Source organism: Schistocerca serialis, chromosome 3, assembly GCF_023864345.2.
Source record: "Schistocerca serialis cubense isolate TAMUIC-IGC-003099 chromosome 3, iqSchSeri2.2, whole genome shotgun sequence".
Taxonomy (NCBI): Eukaryota; Metazoa; Arthropoda; class Insecta; order Orthoptera; family Acrididae; genus Schistocerca; species Schistocerca serialis.
The window spans coordinates 848,252,862-848,280,301 of NC_064640.1; the positions used below are offsets into that span (position 1 = coordinate 848,252,862).

General features: G+C 39.2%; 1 protein-coding gene across 1 annotated transcript in view; it reads right to left on the reverse strand.

Annotated features, from left to right (window-relative positions):
• The window catches only part of LOC126471260 (unconventional myosin-Va-like), a 168,864-nt gene extending 142,888 nt beyond the window's left edge, over positions 1-25,976 (reverse strand). The window contains exon 1 of the mRNA XM_050099379.1: positions 25,682-25,976. Coding sequence (XP_049955336.1) covers positions 25,682-25,976 — 295 coding nt within the window. The remainder of the gene's footprint in view (positions 1-25,681) is intronic.
• Between the last annotated feature and the right edge of the window lie 1,464 nt (positions 25,977-27,440).

Here is a 27,440-nt window from a genome sequence, read left to right on the forward strand (position 1 = left end):
AAATGCCTGAAGTGGTAATTTTGCAACATGAAGTCACCCGAGCAATTAATTCTATGCACAATTGGAAAGCCCCTGGAAAAGATAAAATAGCAAATTTCTGGCTAAAGAAGTTCACCTCAACACATTCACATCTAACTAAATTATTTAACAGTTACATTGCAGACCCATACACATTCCGCCGGCCGACGTGGCCGTGCGGTTAAAGGCGCTGCAGTCTGGAACCGCGAGACCGCTACGGTCGCAGGTTCGAATCCTGCCTCGGGCATGGATGTTTGTGATGTCCTTAGGTTAGTTAGGTTTAACTAGTTCTAAGTTCTAGGGGACTAATGACCTCAGCAGTTGAGTCCCATAGTGCTCAGAGCCATTTGAACCATTTGAACCCATACACATTCCCTGATACACTTACACATGGAATAACCTATCTGAAACCTAAAGATCAAGCAGACACAGCAAACCCAGCTAAATATTGCCCTATAACATGCCTACCAACAATATACAAAATATTAACTTCAGTCATTACACAGAAATTAATGACACATGCAATACAGAACAAAATTATAAATGAAGAACAAAAAGGCTGCTGCAAAGGAGCACGAGGATGTAAAGAGCAACTGATAATAGATGCAGAGGTGACATATCAAGCTAAAACTAAACAAAGGTCACTACATTATGCATACATTGATTACCAAAAAGCTTTTGATAGTGTACCCCACTCATGGTTACTACAAATATTGGAAATATACAAAGTAGATCCTAAATTGATACAGTTCCTAAACATAGTAATGAAAAATTGGAAAATCACACATAATATCCAAGCAAATTCAAATAATATCACGTCACAGACAAAACAGATTAAGTGTGGAATATACCAAGGAGATTCATTAAGTCCTTTCTGTTTCTGCCTTGCTCTGAACCCACTATCCAACATGCTAAATAATACAAATTACGGATATAATATTACTGGTACATACCAACACAAAATCACACATTTGCTATACATGGATGATCTAAAACTACTGGCAGCAACAAATCAACAACTCAACCAATTACTAAAGATAACAGAAGTATTCAGCAATGATATAAATATGGCTTTCGGAACAGACAAATGTAAGAAAAATAGCATAGTCAAGGGAAAACACACTGAAAGTATGCAGTCATGTGAAACCAGGAGCACCAATGTGGGAAATTATTAGGGACATTTTACGGGACCAACAAGACAAAAAAAATCATCATGTTGTATTAATTGGAGGAGCAAATGACGTGTATTGTAACGAGTTAGCTAACACTATTATCAGTTTCAAAAGTGCCTTCAGTTCGATAGAAAACCAAAAAGTAACTTATTGGTATACCACATAGGCATGACCTCATATCTGCTTCATGTGTGAAAGCCGAAATTAAGGAAGCAAATAAACAGATACAAACAATGTGTCAAGTGTACCCAAACATAAGATTTCTATCAGTCGATTTCCTGGATGGATGCAGCTTTACAAAACATGGCATGCACTTGAATAGAAGAGGCAAGTCATCTCTGTGCAAAGCAATTTACAAAACATTAGAAACATATGAAAAACAGAGTATCTATGAGTCAGTACCAATTATTGCAATGAACTACCGATACATTACTGAAAGCAACCATGCAGGAAGTGAATATGTCCTGGAGACAACAACTAAAGCAGCTGCAGAACCACAAATTGTTACAGCATCACGATCAAATTCAGTAACAATGGCAGCACCATCAAAACCAGCAACATCTGAACCAGCTCGAGCAACAAGACCAATAACAGCAGCAGCACAAGCAACAGAAGCAGAAATGGTGTCAACAACAACTGTAGCAGTTCCACTGCAGTCACTGGTAGAAAAGAGGAAGGAAACCACAGTGAGTATTGTATCACCACGTCCATCCTATGCCAAAGTGTTATCAAGTGCCTCCACTCAGCCTGCCCACATAAACTATGTAACATGTGAGACAAACAAGAACCTTGAGAAACAGACAACAAAAATATCACCTTGATTAGCGGATAAGAAGACAGAAACCTAAGTAAGTATTTTATCATCTCCATCCCATAGTGAAGTGTTATATAGTGCATCAAATCAGCCATCCCACACAAATGTGTTATCAAGTAGGCCTATATCAAATCCCCCATGCCAGATAAATTATGCAGGAAGTGAAATAAACAAGTCTGCCACCCAAGCCTCAAACAGAACCAAAAAAATACCACAGAGAAGTAATGATTTTTTATGGCCTGCCACAAGGAAGTCCAGCCGCTACCAAAACATAACACCATCACCACGCCAAACATGAGGACCAGTGAAAGGCAAACCACCATGTGTGCATCCCATTGGGCCCAAGACATCATGCATCTTCCCTCTTGCTGTGAAAAATCAATATTATTCATGCACATAAATATTAGATCCCTGAAATATAAAGCTGATGAACTTGGTGTTGTATTGAATGGACACAATAGAATAGTATTATGTATTAATGAACACTGGTTAAGAGAAGAAGAGATAAAACTGTATGTACCACCATGTTTTAATTTAATTTCAAGTTACTGCAGACCCAATGAAGGTTATGGGGGTTCCTCAATACATATAAGTGACAACCTAGGGTTAAGATATACTGTGGTTGATGTTAAGGACATATGTGTTAAAGGCATTCTTGAAGCGGCTGTCATGCTACTACCAACATTAAAACTCACAGTTATTTCAATATACCATTCTCCTGATAGTGATGCCGATCAATTTGTAGAGTGTTTAGATAAACTTATTCACCGTACAGAAAAATATACCAAACACAAGACAGTAATTTTAGGAGATTTAAATTTTGATGTAAGGAAAAAAAAAAGAAAAAACACACAAAAATACTAATTTGCTTAACATGCTAAGAGCCCATAATCTCTTCTGTGCAAATTATAGTCCCACAAGGCAACTTTCTTGTCTCGACAGTTTTATCACAAATACTCATAAAGATGATTTTGAAATGGGACTCCTTAATGTTGACTATCTGACAGATCACAAAGGTATATGGGCAAAACTAACAATTAATGAAACAATGGGGGATTGTGAACCAACCCAGTTTGTCAGGTTATTAAGTGATAAAGGCATAAATAGCTTCATGGATAAGCTGAAGGTACTAAACTGGAATAATATAATATATGCTTCTAACAATGTTGAGGAGGCTTGTAGCAGGTTTGTTAGTACTTTATCTGAAATTTTCAATATCTCCTGTCCAATGGTTACCAAACAAAACAAAACTATGGCAAGAAAGCATGGCAGAACTACTCCACATAGGTGGTTCACACCATATTTACAGAAGCTAAGATTAATGGTCTTGATATGCTATGATAAGGTAAAAAATGGTAGTGTTGACAATGAAACATATGTTAGCCTCAAGAGACACTATAGATCACAAATCAGAGTAGCAAAATGTAGAGCAAATGATATATTCATTAAAAACTCCAATAATAAGTGTAAGGCTGCGTGGAGGGTCATTAAAGCAGAATTAGGTACAGTTAGTCATAGTGTAAAAGTTACAACTGGTGTTAATGTCACCCCAGATGAATTTAGCCCCTTTTTTATCAATGCAGCAAATCCTAATCCCTCATCTCCTCGTAAGAAGAGTTCAAAATCAAATTCACAATCTACTTATATAAACCAGTTTTTGCAAAACTTTGCTGATACTGTGCCAACCTGTAATTGGGGACATGTGGATATACGTGATGTAATTAAATCAGTGGCAAAGTTAAGTGACTCCAGATCAGAAGATATTTATGGCCTCTCAAATTTTGTGATTAAAAAAAAATAATCGGTTTGATATCATTCCCCCTCTTTACACTCATTAACTGGATATTTGACTGTGGTATTTCTCCAGAATGTCTAAAGAAGACAGTAGTAATTCCATTACACAAAAAGGGTGATAAAAACTGCACTAATAATTATCGTCCAATTTCTCTGATACCTATTCTTTCAAAATTAATCGAATATTGTATACAAAAGCAAATTAACATGTGTTTGTCAAAAAACCGTGTACTGACTAAGTCTCAATGTGGTTTTAGGGCCCAGTTATCAACAATTAATGCTGTTGAAAATGTTGTTTCTATTGTGCAATCTTCTTTTGAATCTAAATTATCTGCTGAAGCCACACTAGTGGACTTAAGCAAAGCATTTGATTCTGTAAACCAAACAATACTGGTGGAGAAACTATGGTGTTATGGCATTAGGGATCTGGAACTCTCCCTCATTAAATCATATCTCAGTAACAGAAAGCAAACTGTAAGCTACAACGGTCAAAAGTTACAGTTAATGAACGTCACTAGAGGTGTACCCCAAGGATCAGTGCTTGGGCCATTACTGTTTATAATATTTTTAAATGACCTGACCAGCAATATGCCATGCAAATCTGTGCTTTACGCAGATGATACAAGTTTCATCAATTCAGGGAAGGACATAAATAAACTGAAGGAGCAAAGTAAAGATTTTCTCAGATTATCCAATATGTGGTTCGAAGCCAATGAGTTAGCTATTAACTATGAAAAGACTGTAAATATATCCTTCAGCTTATCCAATGCTGATACTGAGTACACTTCTACCAAACTTCTTGGCATATACTTAGATACGAAATTAACCTGGCAGAGTCACATAGACAACATATCTAAAAAGCTTTCGCGAGTTATCTATCTACTGAAAAAATTACGCACATGTGTTCCTGAAAGCCTGCTGATTAATTCCTATTATGCATTCTTTCATTGCCATATTAGCTATGGTATTCTTCTATGGGGTAATTCTCCATGGTCCAGGAAAATTTTTATTTGACAGAAGAAAGCCATCAGGAGCATCTCTGGGATTACCAAAAATAACATATCATGTAGGTCGTACTTCAAAGAATTACAGATAATGACAGTCCCTTCTCTTTTTATATACAGCTGCCTTTTGTACATAAAAGAAAACTTTAACAGTTAAAACCTTAGGCAGTCCGTTGATAATCATAACAATCGTCAAACATTTAAGATAGACATACCAACAACTCGACTCAAGAAAACACAAGACAGTTATGAATACATGGGAATAAGGCTTTTCAACACATTACCTGTGCAGGCACGTTGTGTCTCTCTTAATATGTTCAAAAGTAAGACTAAAAAATGGCTGATAGACAAAGCTTTTTACAGTGTTAAAGAATTTGAAAACTCTTCAAAAATAGACCTGACTTATGAAACAACTTGCAACTCTGTTTGTACCTCTAAGCTTTTTTTGTCTCTGTAGTTCCACATTTAACTGTTAAACATGTGGAGAAATCCTTATGTATGAAATGTATTCTTTTATTATAAACATTCTTTAAAATGAACACTTTAGTTATGTGGGCTATCTTTATGTATCAAATGTATTCCTTTATTATGTATGTTCTCTTAAAATGTATACTTTAGCTTTGTGTGATACCTCACAATAGTTATATTTCTTAATATGTAAATTGTACATTACTCATGACAATATTGATTGCATGTAAATGCTTAAAGATGGATAAATAAATAAATAAGTAAATGCACCACAAAATGTACTGGAGAATGATTAATACAAATTATACTGGAACAGAACCATTATAACAGATAAAACACCACCACATAACAAACCTGGCATCATACTCACCAATAAAAAGAAGAAATTGACACAACTAATCGAAATATCCACACCCAATACAACAAATATACAGAAAAAAACAGGAGAACAATTGAAAAATACATCCAACTGGCTGAGGAAGTCAAGGACATGTGGCATCAGGATAAAGTTGACATTATACCAATTGTACTATCAACTACACGAGTCATACCACACAATATCCACCAGTACATCAACGCAATACAGCTACATCCAAACATATATATACAACTACAGATGTTGGCTCTGAGCACTATGGGACTTAACATCTATGGTCATCAGTCCCCTAGAACTTAGAACTACTTAAACCTAACTAACCTAAGGACATCACACAACACCCAGTCATCACGAGGCAGAGAAAATCCCTGACCCCGCCGGGAATCGAACGTGGGAACCCGGGAGTGGGAAGCGAGAACGCTGCTGCACGACCACAAGCTGCGGACTACAACTACAGAAATCTGTAATTATTGATACATGTTCAATTACCCGAAAGTTCCTAAATGCAATGTAACATATACCGTACAGTTAAAAGAAAGTCACACTTGATCAAGGTCTGAGTCACTTTCCATTTTTAGCCAGACATAACGTCTGAGAAAGGGAAGATAATAATAATGCAGACCAGCCAGTAAAACTGGAGAATTGGAAAAGGTGAAGATATTTTAAAAAGGATAGGTGGTAGGCAAAAATGCCAGTTATAATACAGCAATATGTCTAATAGGTAAAATACAAAGATCCAGACAGATTTTCAGAAAAAGTATGTGCACAGTTCAAAGAGAAATGATTGTAGTATTAATATGTGTAAACAACCATTTAATGATTATTAAGTTTATGAGGAGCCAAATTCACTATTTCTTGTGTCCATATTTTAACATTCTAGAAAATTATTTCCTTGTAAAACATATACATGTGTTAATAAATCTGACATTTGTGCTTGGAATAGAGAAGACTAAACCTCAGTATATATGATAATGAAGATTCAGTCACAAAAACATACAGCTCTTCCTCACTGAAGCTAAGCCACTTATGGGACAACATGCGAAATATACTGGCAGTACCTCAGTTACGTAACATTTCTGCTGGAAGTGTAAATAGGTGTGTCCAACACAAAATAAATGACAAATGCACAATTGTTCAGTTTTGATTGTAGCAGTATACATACTGGGCACAGTGTAGAAAATTGTCCAACAACATCATGTGCGAGCAAATGTATCTTCCAGTATCATCCAGTTTTTATCATGTACTGAAGTCACTGCCCTGAAGTAACTCTGCTAAATGCATGTAATAGGGTGGAAGGAGAGCTCTGAGCATAAACACCAGCCACTGCATATCTGAAGCATGAAAGATTCCTCTTTGACTGGTGAGTCACATTACACATTGCTACACAGCAGTGGCAAGGTAGAAGCACATAAAAACCACAATAAATGATGGATCACTCTTAGCAGCAAGATTCAGTTCAGGCTAGTGGTAGTACTTACACATTTAAACACGAAAATGTGAACTAATCATGTGTTATGGCACTACATTTCCAAATCAATGTCTGCAACCTGCACCCAGATGTACCACCAGGTACCTTACCAAATTATGGTGCCTGTACTGGACACACACAGAGCTGACATGAAGGAAACCTCTGCTCCAGCACTGAAGTGTGTACATTTGCCACATACCAGGCCCTGCCAGCTGCTGCTGGGGCTGGAACACTGTTCACACAGCATGGTGTGAGATCCAGGCTATTGCAGTGACTACCTGGATTACATCCTGCCAGGGCATGGCACTCTGCTGCTTCTGTGGTCTAAGTGGCCAAAAGTGACATACTGTCATAACAGAGCCAGATCGAGCAGCCCTAAATATCACATGCCTCATCCAACTGTTGTCAACTGCACCATACACTGAAAACTACTCCATGGTGATCGTCAACCCAAAGTGGGTCATCTCAACTACAACTTGGTGCTACCTCCTCTACCTATGCATCTATGACCCACATTTAACCTCAATGCTGTCAGCAGCCAAACTGTTGCCTGCCAGCTAGAGGCCTACTGTTGGCTGTCATCAACTGACTCTGGGGCACCTTCTGGTGTCCTTGGTTCATTGCCCATCCTTGCATATTTTCTGCACCATGTCCAATGCGAGCTCCTGGCCTGCTGCATTGGCACCTGATAGCATAGCCAGCCTACACCAGAGTTTTCTGTTGTTGTGTGTCTGATGTTGACAGGTATGACACAACTCCACACCAGACAATGTGCTGACTTCAGTACTTCTGTGGCCACTTGCCCAGCCTGACATCTTTGCACTAGTGGAATCTCCCACTGCCATGTGTCAAGCAAAGGAAATACCACAGCCCAGAGTCAACACGCATCACTGGGACACTGACTACTTGACTTGCGTGACTTTGGCTATATGAATAATAATGTTACCTTCACTGTCTTTACAATTCTATGACAGCTGAGAAACTGGTTCTTCTAACCTACTTTTCAGTCTATCATTCTCGTCCATTGTGAGATTAATAGCACTAAGACCATCCTGACCCCATTACACATGCTTTGTTTCTTTAATTTACAAAGGGCTGAAATGGTGCTGCTCATACATCTTTTCTTCTACAATGTATGTGAGTTACACAAAAAGCTGCAGGCAGAGTTTGAAAATTCATTGAGAAAGTATCACATCCCCACCCAAAAATTTGGTCAGTGGTTTGATCAACAAGCCATGGAAATTCAGTTACCTACCTGGTCCTCAAGATCATGTGAACACAATTTTATTTAGTGTGGCCACCTGGAATTCAGCTGAGAGAAACTGGCCCATCTTGGGTCCTACTTAGGCTGAAAGATACAGTTGTTGATAGACCTAAGGGTAATGTGACACTGTTACTTTTGGAGATCATGTGAACTATTGCTGCTATGACTATTGCAAGGCTGGTGCAGTATGTTTTTAGGGATAGTTTTATATGTCACTTATTCATTAAGGTAGAGAAATCACCTTCACCTAACCCCTTTCTACATAAATACTGTCAATATCTTGTCTTGCAAGAACATGGCCCCTGCAACATTACAGTACTTTCAAAATGCCTCTCATTTAGCTCCAAATCCAGTTTAAGAATGATGGAATAGCAAAGGCCCTGCTTTCCTTTATTTGTTCCCTTCAGTCAACTCATTTGTTTGTCATCTGCACAACTGAGTTCAGCCAGCAAAAAATCACACAGCAGCTTGTCTCAAACACTTCCAAGCTACTACTAATTGTGGTCCTCAATCCATCCTAAGCAGCCATTCCTGATAACTTTCCAGGAACTCCTCACATCAAACTTAACATTACCTTCCTGCCTCAGATCTCTTTCCAGTAAGGTGAACTGCACACTTACAAAACAACCTCAGCCTTAAAATGAACTTCAGCCCCCTTCAGAAAAGGGCTCCAGAAGCATGGTCATGGATCAAAGTAACCACGAGGCAGAGGGAACTCTCCTCATGTTTTCAACACCCTTGCTTACATACTTTACCACAGGATGCTATCCCTATACAACCTTCAGCCTACACAACAGCCAGCAGCTCTTTCCAAAGCTCTTACCTTAATCCACGTGCTCACACATTGTCAACCACTTGAACCCTTATCTTCACTTTCATCCCAAATTTCACAAAGCTAATACCACTAATCCCCTTACAGTTCACCTCACTGTGGCTGGATATAACACACTCATAGAAAGATCCTCCAGCCTTTGTTGAGTATCATCTCCAATCAATTGTCCACAGTCTGCCTTCTTACATCAAAGACTAAATCACTTCCTCCTGTGCTTTGCACTGTGGATGCTATTTCCTGACACATCATCCCCTATGCTCATAGCTTTATTTTCATGAACACATTTCCCAGTAACCTGCCAATATGAATCCACCACTTAAATCCTAATCCTTTCAGTCAATGACATTCTGCCCTATAATTCTCTCTTTTGAAGCCTAAATCTACAAAAGCTCCATGGAATTGTGATGAGTATCAGTTTTGCATTAAATGCTTAACCTGTTTGTGGGCAACCTAAACAAATACTCCATACCTGTTTGAACCCTAACAGCCCTTGTTCGGTTTAAATTAATTGACATCATCTTCATGATCTTGGGGCTTTTTTTTCAAGTTGCTTCATCATCATCATCATCATCATCCTCATCATCATCATCTCCAAAACCTGCTTCATCTGACCATCAATGAGCTACCTTCCCAGATGTTGATTTTTCTGTTTGAGATGGCTCAATAAAACCACCTGTTGATGTCAAACACAAAAACCACAAACTGTAACCCTATTTCAGTAGCAATATGTTCCCACTCCACAAAAAGTTTCTTTCCACTAACCTTAAAACATTTGGATGTTGTTTCTGAAATCTGAAACAAGAGTTGACAATGGAGTTGACCACACAGATGATGCATTTTAATATCGATTTACTATATAAGCTGTATGTATGTTTTGTGAAAAAAGTTTGTACTGTCCTAATGTATCATTCAAATTGTAGGTTACAAAATTCATCCATGTGTTGTTAGCTAGTGTTAATGTACAGAACTGGTCAGGCAAGGAAGTTTGAAGAAACATAAAAAAATTAATGCAAGCAACTTATGTCAATACACATAAAAAAACCATCATATAGATCAAAGCAGCACAGCACCCATGATTCAAAATGGTTCTTTTATTGCATTTCAAGTCATCATCTAATACTCTTCTTCATCTTCTTCTTTTCCTTCAGCATTTGTCCCATGTAACTGCGGGGTCCCCTATATGGGTCCGTTGTCTCCATTTTGCTCTATCAAGGGCTGCATCTGGGTGGATATTCACACATTTAAGGTCTTTATGAATTGTATCAGCCCATTATTGCTTAGGTCATCCTTAGGGTCTGCTGCTGACAACTTCAAGTGTGTAACCCATGTTGGCAATAGAGTCATCACCAGCCCGTAAAACATGCCCAAACCATCGAAGATGACACACACACATCTTGTTCTTACAAGAAACAGACACAGAAAAAATAATCCCCTAATCAATATTATTTTTTATATCAAATTCTAATATACTATCAAATAGATTATTTAAATAGTAGTACACAGAATTGAAAGTTTAATCATCACTTCAAGTCATACTCTAAAACCAACACGTGTAAATGCTGTATCACCTCATGGACTATCTTTTTCTTTCTCTCCCTCTTCCATTTGTTTCTGCAACTTGATTGTTTCTTTTTCCAGTTCTTTTACCTTCTGGTGGAGCCTGAGAATCAATTGAACACCTTCAGTCTGAAAACAAAGATAGCACTGAAAAGCATGACTAAAGCACATGAATCAATAATAAAGCTTCCTTACTGGTAGAGTTTTACTTCCATATCCTGTATTTTTGAGGTGAAAAGCCTGGTTTTCAATAATATTAGCAAACACAATTTGAATGTCTTCTTACATAGCAAAGTATCTACCAATGAGTCAAATTTCTTTTCATATTAAAGTACATACCATGGCCTTTATACTGGTGTCCCATGATGAAGTTTCCAGAAGAATGTGAAAATGGAATTTATCAGACTAATTATAACTCACCTCTCTGGAGACCTGAAGAAAGATGTTTGTGGCCACAGATTTGCTTTGGATGAAGAGGTGCATGTCTGGATAAAATCATGGTTTGGTAGGCAACCACAAACATGTTTCCATGATGGTATTGACTGTGTATCACACAGTGGGTTAAGTTTATCAACAGTTATGGTGATTACTTTCAAAATAATGAACAGTTTACTTACTTTTTCCATCTGATTTCCAGGTAAATTCATTACATTTTATATTTTCTACAAAGTGGTAACAATGAATAAAATTATAAACATGTTTGCACATACTATTTTGACCATATACGCTATAATGAAATTTATTTTGGAAGCTTCAAAATGGCTGACAGTTCTTGCAGTAACTCGCGGAATGGTATTCTGTGTGCACTCTACTGGGACAACATTCAGGAATATGACAGGAATGATCATTTGGGGGAAAAAATAATAATCTAGTGAACCTGGGCTCTGAAATGCATACCTTAAGATCTGTGAGCACTTATTCAATAGAAGAGATACATTTCCCAGTAGCAAAGATGTACATATTCTCATAGAGCTTAAGGAATGCATTTTAGAGCCCATGCTTACTAGACTTTTTTTCTTGGAATGGTCCTTCTCATCATATCCATGAATATTGCCAAATCCTCTTGGGACACCAGTATAAAGGCCAAAAGGCCATGGTATGTACTTTAACACTGAAAAAAATTGAGTCATAGGTAGATCCTTTGCTACAGAAGAAGATATTCAAATTATAACCCTGTTTATGGTTCATTTTACAAGTACTGGAATAACCAAAGTGATCATACATTCATCATCAGGTGGATATATTTAAATTAACAGAGCATAATAATGATACTGTTCCATCTACTTCAGCAAGCTGTGGAACCTGAATAACGATTTTTTCTTTTGCTGGAATTCCCTTCCTCCTTTTAACATTCACATGAGAGAAGCCTGAAGTTTTAATTATTATTTTGAATTTGAAAAATATGTGAAGACAAAACTGTTTAATCTGTGTAAGTTATCTGATTCCGCATTACCCCAAAATGCATTTCACCTACAAGTAAATCCCATAGTATACAGACATTGCAAACACAAGATAAACACAGTGGGGATAATAAAGGAATAAAAAGTTACATCTTCCCCATGGTCAGATACACCACTTATAGTTTTATCTTGTGCACTAACAGTGGTTGGACTATAAAAAGAACACTGATGAGTACTTTTAGAATGCCCATGCCATTGCAGGTGACCCATTTCATTCTTCAAGCTTTCATTTTGTTTTTTCAATAGGTTGTGCTCTTCCAGGAGTTTCTGATATCCATCTCTATCTTTGCTCAGCATCAGCCTTTTTAGCTCAACACAGGCCTGTAGATTCTCTACTAAAATTAAAGAAAATTATTGTGTAACATCACTAAAATATATACCATTTTGGGTAGCATGTCCAGTGGAAACAATTAACTACAGTATATCCTTAAAAGGGTGTCTTCATTTTAGCATACATAATATACTAGTCTCAATAAATGTTGATAGCATCAAAAGAAGCATTATTGGAAATACAAATCTGAGTGACTACAAAGTAAGTGTATACATTTTTTTAGTGCCATGGAATAATAATACAAACATGAATCATTCTGATAAATTTAAGCTCAACTATAATCAGATAGTAAATGATCAACCGAAAGCAAGCATAAGTCACCAACTGAAAAAGCTGTTGCTCTTCTGCATAGTTTTACACTCCTGTATACATAGTACAAGGTGCTGCTTTTGTATTCAAAGGAATTTTTAACAAGGAATACTGACAGTTAAAAATTACGCACAAAGTCTTATCAATTTTGAATACTACAGGCTCAATAATGAAAAATAATTGGCCAGAATGAAGTCCTCAAATGAGTTTAAATGCAATGTCATTTTTCCAAGAATGTTGTTTCAAGATTCAACAATGTGTGAGAATAGAAGAGACGAAAGTATTTATTAGTGTCACTTTCCACACAGTAGCTGCTTGATGTCAGCTAGGTAGTTCAATCACAAGCTTTCCTGTGGATTTTTTAAAATGTGAGTGGCAGAATAAATTGTTATAAGAATGATTATATTTGACATCTGCAGGCTTTTCTTCTCCCATCAATATGGTCCTGAAATATTACAATGAATTAACAATTACAATTAAGAATTAACAATTGCATGAAATAAATACACCCTGATATCAAAGTTGGTCCAAACATACAGAGGCATTCACTACCAAAGAGAACTTTATACACATACTGCTGAGGAAAAGATACCAATGTGTTTAGCATACTCTAAAGATATGAGCCTACATCAGGCTAGAGGTATCATAAATCCCATATGCTCTCCTAAATAACATCTCAGTGAAAGTGCCTTACAAATGCTCCTGTTTGGCCTGTTACCAACTATTAAATGTGCATCTACATTCTGTGATTCTGTGGATAACTGATAAGCAATGGTGTCACATTGTGGTGTTGGAGACAAGTATGGAACAAATGGGAGGGAGAGGTATGGTTGATGGTCACCCAAACCTAGCATAAGGTGGGAGACACCTCAACCACAGCCACCCACCCCCACCACAAAAGTAGTTGAAAACATTATGTTATTGTTATTGTTGTTGTTGTTGTTGTTGTTGTTAATGTTGTGGTCTTCAGTCCAAAGACTGGTTTGATGCAGTTCTCTGTGCTACTCTATCCTGTGCAAGCCTCTTCATCTCTGTGTAACTACTGTAACCTACATCCTTCTGAATTTGCTTACTGCATCCATCTCCACAAGGTTGAAGGCGCAGGCGGCCGAATTTTACGACGAAGGAATTTCCAAGCTCGTCCATCGCTATGATAAGTGCCTTAATTTAAATGGCAACTATGTAGAAAAGTAGTATTTAAGTGCAGCTTTCATCTGTATATAATTAAAAGAATTTCCAATAGTTTATTTATTTTTAATTCCAAAACGTAATGTACTTTGTGGATAGCCCTCGTATAGGGTCATTGGTCTCATTGGATTAAGGAAGGATGGAGAAGGAAGTGAACCATCCCAGCATTTGCCTGAACTGGTTTAGGAACATCACAGAAAGTCTAAATCAGGATGGCCAGACAGGGTATTGAACTGTCGTCATCCTGAAAGTGGGGCCAGTGTGCTAACCCCAGCGAGACTTCTCTCGGTCAAAAATGTGTGATCAGTTGGATGATTAGCGAATTGTCTGATGGTAACAGCATAAGTGAGCAACAGTTGGTACTGTCAGAAATAAAGAGGGAAGATTCTTGCTTCAGCAAGAAGTTTGTCTAGGGGACTAGTCAGGAAGGTGCCAGTGGCCAGTCTTACCCCATGATGACTGACTGGATCTAACAGTTTCAAAATGTAAAAGGGTGCCAAAACACAAACCTGGCAACCATTGTCCAACTGTGGCAATAGCAGGGCCTGATAAATACAGAGAAGAGTAGTGCAATCAGCACCTGAAGAGGTGTGGGCAAGAAAGCAAAAACTGTTAGTCTTTAGTTGACAAATATCGTGCAGCCAAGTCAGTGTTGAGGCTAACTGACATATCTGTCAATGGACAAAGGGGTTTTTGCCTAGCTTAAGAACTAGTATGATGATACTACCTAACCACTGTGAAGAGAAATATGGTTAAAGATCCTCAGTACATGGAGCAACTGAATAATATTCATTCAGGGCTGTGAGAAGTGATAGGACACTGAAAAATGGTCACTGTACGAAGCTCACTGGGTACAGGCCATTCTAGCGAAGCCATGAGCTTAGGGAAAGAGATCATAAGGTCAGCAGCTGAACAGGTGCTATGGGAAGCAACAAAGTGGCTAGGAGTATTGTCATTGAGGGGAGACAGACCAAGATTGGAAAGAAGTTAGCTAATCAGAAGGCCTACCAGAAGAAATGGAACTTCCCCAGGGCATGATGGTGTGCACTGTAATTGTAAAGTAAGAGGAAAGGGCGGGACTGATTGATTAACTGAGAGAGTATGGGACCAAACGGTGAAGTCATCAGTCTCGCGATCCCCCCTTTGGAATCGCGGGACTGATGACTTCACCGTTTGGTCCCATACTCTCTCAGTTAATCAATCAGTCCCGCCCTTTCCTCTTACTTTACAATTACAGTGCACATTAGAAAGAGAGTCCGCTAGAAATGAAAAGATTCAATCAGAGGAGTAAAATTATAAAAGAATGAACATTAAACACACACAGTATAAGCATAAAAGGTGAGACCAAACCTAAAAACTGGAAAAAGGGAAAGAGGGGGGGGGGGGGGGTGGAGGCAGTCATGGGATCACAAACCGTGAAGACTGCAAAAGGAGTCCCAATCACAACCAACCTGCCCCTGCTCCAAGACAAAAGGAGAACCTCATATCTGGAAATAAAAACCACTTTCATAGAATAATGTGAGGACTAGGTCAATCATCTGTGATTCATCCGCTAACATTAAATTTAAGGAAGCAAGGAGACTATACTTAGCATGAAGGGTCGAAAGAAGGGACATGCCACAAATATGCGAGATTTCGCCAGTCTGGCGTCACAACCACTTTGGGGGGGGTGGGTCATTATGTAGGAGGAAACTATGGGTGGGCCGGGTATGGACAATAAGTAAACAACATAAAACAGTGGACTCCTGAGAGGGGGCAGAAAGAAGTGCCCCAAACTGCAGTAGACTCCTTGATTGTGCGGAGTTTATTACTATGAGCAGTAGCGCTCCAGATGGCATTCCACTGTTGGGCAAAGAGAGATTTGACATAGATCCACATATCCGCAGTTGCAATCGTGAAAGGAAAAGGGGGTAAGTATCTGCTTCTCTAGCCAAACAGTCAGCCACTTCATTCCCTGGGATTCCCCCATGACTTGGGACCCAGACAAAGATGACTTAACAGGCAGCATGCTCAAGGGCAGAGAGAAAGTCATGGATGGCGGAGACCAAGGGGTGATGAGAGTAGCATCGATCGATAGCCTGAAGGCTGCTCATGGAGTCTGAACAAATTAAAACACTATGGAGGGAGGCCTGAGAAACAAAAAAGGAAGACCCTGTAAATGGCTAGAAGCTCTGCTGTAAATACGCAACATGATCCTGGCAACAAATAGTGCTCAAAGCTGGTAAGAGACGTGAAAGCATATCCCACCTTATCAGTAGTCTTAGAACCATCAGAGTAAAAGATGGTGGCACCCTGGAACTCTGCAAGGATGGCACATACAAGATGCCAGTAAACCATAGGATCAACATAGATCTTAGGACCCTGGAAGAGAGTGCAGATGGAGATCCTGACAGAGGGTAGTGAGATGCATGCCAACTGGCAATCCCACCCTTGGGCAGGTGTTATGAGGGAGACATTCCTCATTGGTGAAGACTGCAGTGTATAGAGGATGGTCAAGGAAGTGGTGAATGGCAACTGCGTAAGAAACAAGGAGTTGGCTCTGTTGGATGTGTATGGGGGGAGGGGAAATCCACGCTTATGTGAGGAGACTATCAACAGGACTAGTGCACAGGGCACCAATAGCCAGATGCACCCCACAGTGATGGACAGGGTCAAGGAGTTTCAAAGTGGAAGGAGCTGCTGAACCATAAACCTGACTACCATAATAGATAATAGAGTCTGGACAAAACCAGAGCATGGTGGAGAAGGAGGAGGAGGAGGAGGAGGAGAAGAAGAAGAAGAAGAAGAAGGAGAGTGGAATGGTCTGCACCCCAAGTTATGTGGGCCAGGAGGTGGAGAGCAGTAAGCTTCCGTATGCATGTAGTTTTTAGGTAGTGAATGTGGGGCAGCCATGTCAGCTTGTTATCAAAAATAAGGCCCAAGAAACGGGACTGTGTTACAAAATCAAGGAGCTGGTTGCCTAAGTAAAGTTCTGGATCAGGGTGTACTGTGGGTTGACAACAAAAATGCATAACATGCGTTCTGGAGGAGGAAAACTGGAAGCCGTGGGTGGTGGCCCACACAGAGGCCCATTGGATGGTGCCTTGGATCTGGCACTCAGCAGACGTCATCGAGTGGGAGCTGCACCAGGTGCAAAAATTGTCAACGTACAACGCCAGGGTAACTAGAGGCCCAACAGAGGTCACAAACCCATTAATGGCAGTGAGGAAGAGAGTAACATTTAGCACAGAACCCTGTGGTGAAGTGCCAACTTGAACTTGGAAGAACCAGTAAGATAAAAACTCTCGGATAGAAATCTGAAGAGGACCATGGAAGCCCCAGTCATGGAGGGTAACTAAAATGTAATGGCACCAAGCCATGTCATACACCTTATGTAGGTAAAAGAACAGTGGGACAAGGTGCCAGCAGTGAGTAAAAGCCTGTCAGATGGCTGATTCCAATCAGAGTAAATCGTCAGGTGAGAGAGTGGGGTGGGGCTGGGGTAGGAACGAGGGGGGAAGGGGGGGCATGGTAAGGGGAGGAGGAGGAGGAGGAGGAAAGGAAGTAACAGAGGCCAAAGTTGAAGATAGTGACCCCGGATGGAGTCTCTCATACTTTTGGCGAGCCTCAGTGTAAGACAGGCGATCCAGGGGCTTATATTCTTGTATCTTCTTTTCTCTCTTGTAAGCCGAGCAATATGGTGAGTGAGGGGAGTGGTAGTCAGCACAATTACCACACACATGCAGCGGAACAAGGGCTTCCCTCATGGACGGGGTGGTCACAGTCACCACACAAGGGGTCCGCCGTACAGCCGAAAGACAAATGCCCAAAACACAACCCCCAAACGCACCACATAGGTGGAGGGATGTACAGCTTCATGTCACATCTGTAACACATAACCTTGACCTTCTCTGGGAGGGTATCCAACTTGAAAGCCAGGATGAAGGCGCCAGTATTGGTGCAGTTATCTTTGCAACCCTTCTGCACACGTCGGACAAAATGAACACCACGCCACTCTAGATTAGCCTGGACTTCCTCATCAGTTTGCAGGGCAAGATCCCTATAAAAAAATGACTCCCTGGGTCATATTCAGAGATTGGTGAGGAGTGATAGACACTGGGACATTGCCAAGATGATCACAGGCACAAAGAGCTGCAGATTGGGTGGCAGAAGTAGTTTTGATCAACACGGAACCCAATCACATCTTACTAATTGACTCCACTTCACCAAACTTGTCCTCTATATTTTCCACAAAAAACAACAGCTTTGTGGTGGTGAATTTGTCCCTACTATCTGTCCCAGTACAGATGAGGTAACGGGGAAAAGGTTTCAGCTCCATGGGAGCCTGGCCATCCTCCCATGGTGTAGCCAGGGAGGGGAAAGTTGCCAGGTCATGTGAGACAGCATTTAAGAATCCTTCACCATTTGAAGAGATGGCTGTGTGAGAACAGCCAGATTTTTGCAGCTTGCACCAAGCATCCGCACTGATATCACCCACTGCAACCAGGGGCTCTCCCCATGGGCGTCACCCAGTCACAGCAAGGGCCATCTGGCACAGTGGCCGTTGCCAAGAGTTCCAATGCTCCAAGAAGACAAGCAACTACTCCTTGGCATACACGGGGAGGGAAGAACTGAGGTTTCAGCAGTGTGATCACTGTGTTAGGGGGCTCAACCATATGGGTACATAACAGCCCCACCACAAGGACTGGCTACACGTGCTGGTGACCTAGCAGTGTGGAAGGGGGCTAGACTGGGAAAGGGAGAGGGGAACTGAGAAGGGAGAGGAATCCACACCGTAAATGCTAGGGAGGGAGTTCTTCCCCATATGGCTCACAATAAAAACAGGAAATTTTTAAGTGGAGGTAAAACCTCAAGTGGGAACTAAAACGTCAAAAGGGTGAAAGAACGGGCAAAAGGAACAAAATTGCAACCAATACAGGAAACCAGGAGAATAGCCAGGTCAACATAAAGCAGAACACCAAGAGAGGGGAAGGAGGTGGCAACAGGGAAGGAGCAGGGATAGGGAGGGAGGGGGCAGGGAGAAGGAAAAGCAGCGAGGGAATGAAAAATGAGCTGCAATAACTCGGGGCCTCATGTGCACCACACACGAACTCACGAAAGAACCATGAGCCCCCTGGAGAGGAAAGATGGGAGGGGGAGGGGAGTTGTTGGATTAAGTTGGTCATCTCAAGGTAAATAATAGCCTGCCTTGGAGGTGGTGGTGCTTGCTGAGGTCATTCTCACATGCACTGCAATTGCTTCCACTGTAGTACAAACAGAAATTCACACATTGATGGCATGATAACAATGCAGCATTGGGAAATAGTCATCAGTGAAGCATGTTTGTTATAGAGCAACACGAACTGTAGAAGATGAGTAAATGAGATAATGTAGTTCTGGCAGGTGACAGTAATATCCATTACAGTTTGATTAGATCATCATGTGCTGGGTGTCCTGATTAGGCTAGAAGGGCCAGAAAGATCAGTTATGCCTCAGAATCACTACCTGTCATCAGTGGGGATGGAATCATATTGATTAACATTTGTTCCATATCCAAATGAGTGGAGAGATCTGATGCCTCTGGAGTCACTGGAATGGCCTTCTCCTGGTATTTCCCTTCTGCTTCACAACCTTTGGTCACTGACATTCTTGTGAGGACTTATCAAAAATGGTTCAAATGGCTCTGAGCACTATGGGACTTAACTTCTCTGGTCATCAGTCCCCTAGAACTTAGAACTACTTAAACCTAACTAACCTAAGGACATCCCACACACCCATGCCCGAGGCAGGATTCGAACCTGCGACCATAGCCGTCAGGCGGTTCGAGACTGTAGTGCCTAGAACTGCTCGGCCACACCAGCCTACGAGGACTTATCCACAGCAGTTGTGGATAAGGATGAAGGGCAGACAACTCTGGCACCCCGAGGATGTGGCAACTCCAGGCAATAGTTGGTGTCAAACCTCTGACCTTGGGGTTTCTGGGGAAAGGGGTCCCAAGAGGGAGCCCTGCTAGAGGAGGGAGCTGCTTCTCTGGATGGGAGGAGGATGTGGTTCCCAAAGATGGGGCCATGGAAACTTTGAGAGAAGGGCAGAGGCAGGATGTAAGTATTCATTTTTTTTAAAGCATCAATATATGACAGGTGCTCAATTTTTTTATATTTTTGTACTTTTTTTTCTTTTTTAAATCTGGGCAAATTAGTAAATGCGGAGGATAGTGCTTTTTTTTTTTTTTTTTTTTTTTTTTTTTTTTTTTTTTTTTTTTTTTTTTCCTCCAAGTGAGACACAAAGAATAAACCACCATTTGACTGTAAATTACTATATTTTTCTTCTGTACTACCTATATTTCACATTTTACATAGTTATTGAGTACAATGCTAAAAGCTCTTACACCATTAAGACATCATATCTAGTTATATCTGGTTTTTCACCATATATAATGTGTTAATCGTCGAAGAACTTTTAGCATTGTACTTGATAATGGCATAAAATCTCAAATATAGATAGTAAAGAAGAAAAATACAGTAATACACAGTCAAATGGCGGTTTATTCTTTTAAAAAATACTGCATGACTGTGCCTCAGCACAATCAAAGACCTTTTACAAAGGTGGTTGTTTAAAAGGCTCTTCATGGAATTGCCATCTACAGTTGCCACATTTTATGGCATGTGGCAGGATGACATATGACCAAAGCATATGCATTGGAAGGACCTCGTGGGTGATAGGACATAATGTTTCATTTCACACCTGTACACCATGATTAACTTCCTCTGGGAGGAGATTTGCTTCAAATACTAAGATGAAAGCAGCTGTATCTGTTCGGTTATTCTTTGGACCTTTTTGTACATGCAAAAAAACAGAAACTGTGCCATTTGAGATTAACCTATAGCTTCTTGACTATCTACAGTGTAAGGTTTCCTTGGACCGGATTAGAGATTTACATGGGGCAATAGAGAGTAGTCAGGAGTACTGATTGCCATGCAGTGGACCTGGGTTAAATTCCCAGTACTTCTGGGATTTTTCCTTGGTGGGAACACTGAAACAGGGTTCACTCAGCCTCATGATGCCAACTGAGGAGCTACTTGACCTAGAAGTAGTGGTTCCAGGTTATGAAAACTGACGGTTGTGTCAGCCATGTGCTGATCTGACACCCCTCCATTGCACATCCACACATCCAATAGTCCCATTGACTGAGGATGACACAGCGGTAAGTCAGTACTGACGAGCCTGCCAGGGCTCAAGGACAGAGTTCAGCTTAGTGAACAGTCATTGGTAAGCTACCCAGTCGTCCACATGTTTAAAGAGCTTGAGATTGTGCAGCAGAGGTGGCCTTAATAGTGATCCATTGTGCATTTCTCACAGGGAGTCAACTACAAATTTATCTTCAATTTGTTCTACACGAAAATTATGGTGTTTTCACTGTAGAAGTATTCCCATTTACTCTAGTACATACCAGGTACCGAATAAATTTTTTTGCTCCCAGCTGTCTGGCCCATTAGGTAGACAATGTGGGGAATTGTTTTTGTGTCTTATTCATCTCATGATGTACATTTGCAATCCATTTGGTTTGCATATAGGAGACATGTCAAAAATCTATAAAACAGTTACAATGATTTTTACATTAATAAATAATAGCACTATAATAAATAATAACACTATAAGGATATTTCTTAGAACATGTAACACATTGTCCAGCTCAAAAATTTCCAGTTTGTCATGCATGAATTCATCCCCTGAGTACTAACACTTCCGTGTCAGTACCTCATATAGCTTTCTTTTAAGTGAGTCTAAATTCCTCTGCATTAACTTTTTCCCTTTTAATTTATTACAAATTTTCATTCCCATGTATTGAGGTCCCTGGGCATACAGTCTGATGTGGTGGGTGGGGAGCATAAAATTTTCTGTTTCTAGTATCACGTGAATGGACAAAATGGTTTCTCTCAAATAATTCATGTCTGGTGTACAGGAATATAATAATCTCATAAATGTATAAGGATGGCAGAGTTAATATTTTAAGTTTTCTAAATACTGGTCAGCATGGTTCTTTGTGATTTGCACTGCACATATTTTGTATGATTTTTTCTGTCCTTTTAGTATCTGCACTATTTGTCGAGTTACACCAAAAAACAATACTATACCTAATAATGGATTCAAAGAAGCTTGTGTATGCTACTTTTTGTGTGTCCACGTCAGTTGCAGTTGATAATATTTGCATTGCAAATGCAAAGCTGCTCAGTTTGTTTGCCAGGTATTCAACGTGTGCCAGCCAGCTCAAATTTTTATCTACATTTAAACCCAAGAATTTGACTGAGTCAACTTCTTCTATAGCTTGGTTGTTGTGTACAATCTTAGTCTGCTCACATTTGGACTGTTTGGTTTTGAACTGCATCATGCGAGTCTTAGATACGTTTAGATTCCACCCATTTAGCTGAAACCAAGTTTCTAAAGCACTGAGGGTACTGATCACAGATTTGGGAATTTTTTTCTGAATCCTGATCTTCAACTAAGATAGAAGTATCAACTGCAAACAGAACTGATGGGGAGCTGATATTTAATGGTGTGTGATTAACATAAAAGAGAAATAGGACTGAGCGTAATATGGAGCCTTGTGGAACAACCTGAAATTATTATTTCTTTTTTTTTCCAGTCAGAAAAATAATTTATGCCATTTGAAGAAATGATAACTCTTTACTTTCTGTTGGATGAGTAGGATTTAGGATTTAAGCCATTGTAGGGCACTGCCACTAATGCCATATTTTTCAAGTTTGTAAACAAGCAATATATTGTTTACAGAATCAAACACCTTTGTGAGGTAGCAGAAAATTCTTGCCATCTTATTTCTCTTGTCTAATGATGTACTTATTTTCTCAATGAAACTGTTTACTCTGTCTATAGCGTTTTCCCCCTGCTGAAAACCAAACTGATTGTTTAGAATAACAGAATATTTTGCAATGAAGTTTTGGATTTGTGCAACAGAAAGTTTTTCAAACAAAATATTTTAGATAGGACTGGGAGAATTGAGATAGGATGATAATTTCCTATGATCTTTCTTGATCCCCTCTTGAAGAGTGGTTTGACTTCAGCATATTTTAGTTCCTCTGGGAAACAGCCCTCTTCAAAAATTGAATCATTATTTGAGCTAGTGGGTTTGCAATTTTATTGTGTACCACTTTAATAACTTTGGTGGGTATTCCATCCCAACCTGCAGATTTTTTGTTTCTCAATGTTAGAATAGCATTTTCTACATCCTCCACAGAAACTTTTAAGAATTTTGTAAAGTTTTCAGAGTTTTCACCTAGGACAAAGTGATTTACTTTGTTGTGGCAATCTATTACATCTACATCAGACTTTGCTACATTTATAAAGAATTTATTACAGTACTCTGCTATTTGAGTTGCATTTACAATAGTATTTCCTTCAATGTCAGTTTTTGAAATTGCTTGGTTACAGGCTTTAACACCTAACTCAGATTTAATGACTGATCACACAGCCTTTGTCTTATTTTTATGGTTTAAAATTAGCCTGTTATCTGCCAGTTGTTTTGCTGCCCCGACAACTCTTTTAAATATGGTTTTATAGAGTCTAACATATTTAATGAAATCTTCTCTGTGCAGTTGCCTTTTCTTTACACTGAAAATTTTTATGCCCTGGGTAATCCACTTTATTTTTTTTTTGTTTTATTGCTGCACAGTCTAGGTGGAAATGTTTCATTAGATACACCAAGATGACTATTTAGGAATTTCTCAAGGTTTTCATCACTTGAGTTACAATGATCAAAAGGCCATGTTTTCTCTTTTAGCTTCTCACTAAATGTTAGCAAGTTTTCTTTGCTAAAGTTCCTGCTCGTATGGGTTCTCACACATGAAAAGTTCCTGTGTCTGTCTTTGGCAGCTCAATGAACACTGCACAACGATCTGAAATACCTGGATCTGGACAAAATTTATACACATCTTCATATACATAATTAGTTAGAACATTGTCAATACATGTTGCTGATTTCCCATTGTCTCTGGTAGATTCAAGGAAATTTAACTTGAAACTGTATTTTTTTTACTAAGTCATTGAATTGAAGTGTGGCTACCATCACACATGATATCAATACTAAAATCAGCAGCTATTACAATTTTTTTCTTTTTTTCCTCTACAAAAGTCTTCTAGCATAATTTGAAGCTTAGATAAGAATAGTTCTGTTGTTGATGCCCCCAGAATTCTGTATATTGAGATTATTATGACATTTGTCAGTGAGTCCACTAATTCTACAAAACAGCTCTCAAACATACATTCTTCATTTAAATAATTAAAACAGTTTCTCATCTCATAAAGTTTATATCACTATGTAGAAGTATACATGAGCCTCCACGTGACTTGTTTCTTCTGCAAAAGTTACTTGCTTATCTGAAGTTTCCTATATTGTTTAGAATTTTGATTGTGTCCTCTGTAAACCTGTGCTCATTTAAACAAGCAACTCTTAGATTTGCACATTCTGACAGAATGATTTCCAATTTATCTATTTTGGAGCTTTTGTTGTTAGAAGCATCAGTGTTTAAACCATTTATATTCCAGTGGATACCATACCTACTTTCACTATTATTTATGGGCTTTAGCACATTTCTCACCAGCAGAACTGGAACTGTCTGCACTGAAATTCCTAGACTTCTCTGATGAGACAACCAGATCAGAACAGCCATTATGAAAATTTAATTTTCTATGTCTGATGTGCAAAATGTCTGCCTGATGCCATCTACTCCAGTCTAGGGCTCTCACTATGGACAAAACTCATCCACAGCAGAGACCAACTGGCAAAATGACTACTGCCGGGAGTTCTGATGCCCCATGAAGTTGGGAATCTACTCCTTGGCATGCATCGAAAGTTAGTATCGGAAGTGTGATCCCTGTGTTGTCAGAGGGCTCCACTGAAATGGTATGTAATGACCCCACCATGTCAGATTGGCTACCACATTGGCTTTTAAGCACATGTATGAGTCTAAGCACTTATTGTCCACAGATTATCTTTAACACTGTATGTAGTGGATGCTACTGACAGTGTTGTTCTCCAGTTATTCCACATTACAGAAAAAAATTAAAAATGAAGATAAAACCTAGAAGGGAACTAAAATTGGTGTAATATAATTAAATGAAGATTTCAAGGAAATAAAGCGGAACCTAGGCAACAGCCAGGTCAACATCAAAGGTTGCCTCCATGAGAAAGTAAGATGAGTATAGTTGGAGATGGGAGACTGCAGCACGAGAAAGCAAGGAGATACTACAATAGATTGGGGGGCCGTGCTCACCATGCGTGTACTAATGAAAGAGTTATGAGCCTCCTGGGGGTTGGGGTGGGTGGGGAGGTGGGGGAAGGGGACAGCAAGTGGCATGGACAGAGTGGCAGCATAAAAAGTAAAAGAGAGGAAGGAAACAAAGGGGTGCAAATGAAGGAGATAAACCATAGAAAAGAGGTATTAAGTGCTGATGATCCCAAGTAAGTAATCTCATCTGCAAGCTGTATGTCAATATTACAGATCTACAAAATTTAACTGATCAAATAACTTTCAAATTTAAATAAATAAATCAAAGTAGAAACAAAGTAAAATAAAGTTGGTGAAACTTTGGTATTTATGAATAACATATGTTTAATGTGCTACTGGTTTACCTGCTGCTCCAAACTGATTAGATTTTATTCTCTCATTTAATTTGTCAAGCTCAGCTTTTAATCTAAGATTTTCTTTATTAATTCTTTCTACTTCTTCTGCTTTTTCTTTTTCAAAATGTTCCTTTTCATTAATTATAGTCATTTTTTCTTTCCTTTCATTTTCAAGCAAGCATTTCAGAGTTTTTAAGTCTTCATCCTTTCTCTGCAACAAGGCAACCATCATTTTTTTCTCTGTCTCCACAACTCTCAAGGCATCAAACTTTCGTTTCACTTCGAGTAATTCTATCTGTGCCATCCTTAAAGCATTGTTCTCTCCAACCTGCAAAAAAATTGCAAACAAGCAATTTTCAATAACAAATTGGTATCATCTGCATTACTGGCCAGCAATATGACCTCACATTCAGGAACATGCATAATATCATGAATGTGAAAAGAAATCCTACCTTCAGATGCCATTTTAACTGAGTTACAAATAAATTAAATTCGAGCTATAATACAGAAACAGTCATAAAATATTGCAAAACCAGGTAAAGAACCACAACAAAGAGCAGCTAGTTGTTGATACAGGATTTCACTGAGAGAAGCTCTGTGACAATGCTGTATCCTGCTACCAGTGCATGTGACATATATAATAGAGGGAAACATTCCACATGGGAAAATGTTATATAAGAAACAAAGATGCTGTGATTTACCAAATGAGAAAGCGCTGGTAGATAGACACAATAAAAAACACACGAACACTCACACAAATTTCAACCTTTCGCAACCCAAGGTTGCTTCATCAGGAAAGATGGAAGGAGAGGGAAAAACGAAAGGATGTAGGTTCTAAGGGAGAGGGTAAGGAGTCATTCCAATCCCGGGAATAAAAAAACTTACCTTAGGGGGAAAAAAAGGACAGGTATACACTCACCTTAAAACCCACACCCTTTCGTCTTTCCCACTCCTTCCGTCTTTCCTGATGAAGCAACCTTGGGTTGCAAAAGCTTGAAATTTGTGTGTGTGTGTTTTTTATTGTGTCTATCTACCACCGACTGGTGACTGCCCCTGGCAGGCGTTATGCATGGAGCAGAGCTGACTCTCTCTGTTTATCCTGTTGTACTTTTTACACTCATTGTTCTGTGTCTCGTATTGTGTGGATTCGTGAGAGGTCTATTTCTGTCACTGTTCAGAGGTTTATGAATAAAACATTTATTTGTGTTACTTTGATAAGTTTCATGTATTACTAGGTAAAGTCAGGCATCGAATCATTCCCTAAACTACATGCCTACAAATGACATCTATCAGAAATCAAAATAAAAGCTTTTTCAAAGGAACTAGAAAAACAAAGATGGGATGAAGTGTATAAGGAAGCCAATGTGGATATGAAATTCTCTAAATTCTCCACATTGTTTAAATTTAACTTTGAAAAGGAATTTCCAAAAGTATGCATGTCTGTATCAATATCTCACAAAAACAAATGGATAACAGCAAGTATTAAGAAAGAAGTGCTCCCAAACACTTAAACACCTCAGTTCCATGGAAAAGATTCTCAAATTTATATCATAGATACAAAAAGATCTATAAGAATGGACTGATTGCTGCAGAAAAGTCATTTAATGATAAAATAATATATAATGTAGAGAATAAAAGCAAAGCAGTCTGGGATGTTATAAAAATAGGAATGCAGAATAACATACTGCTAAGGGAGGGGGATAAAGTAATAAATGATTGACAGCACTTAGCAAACTATGTAAACTAGCATATTTGAAGTATTGCAGAG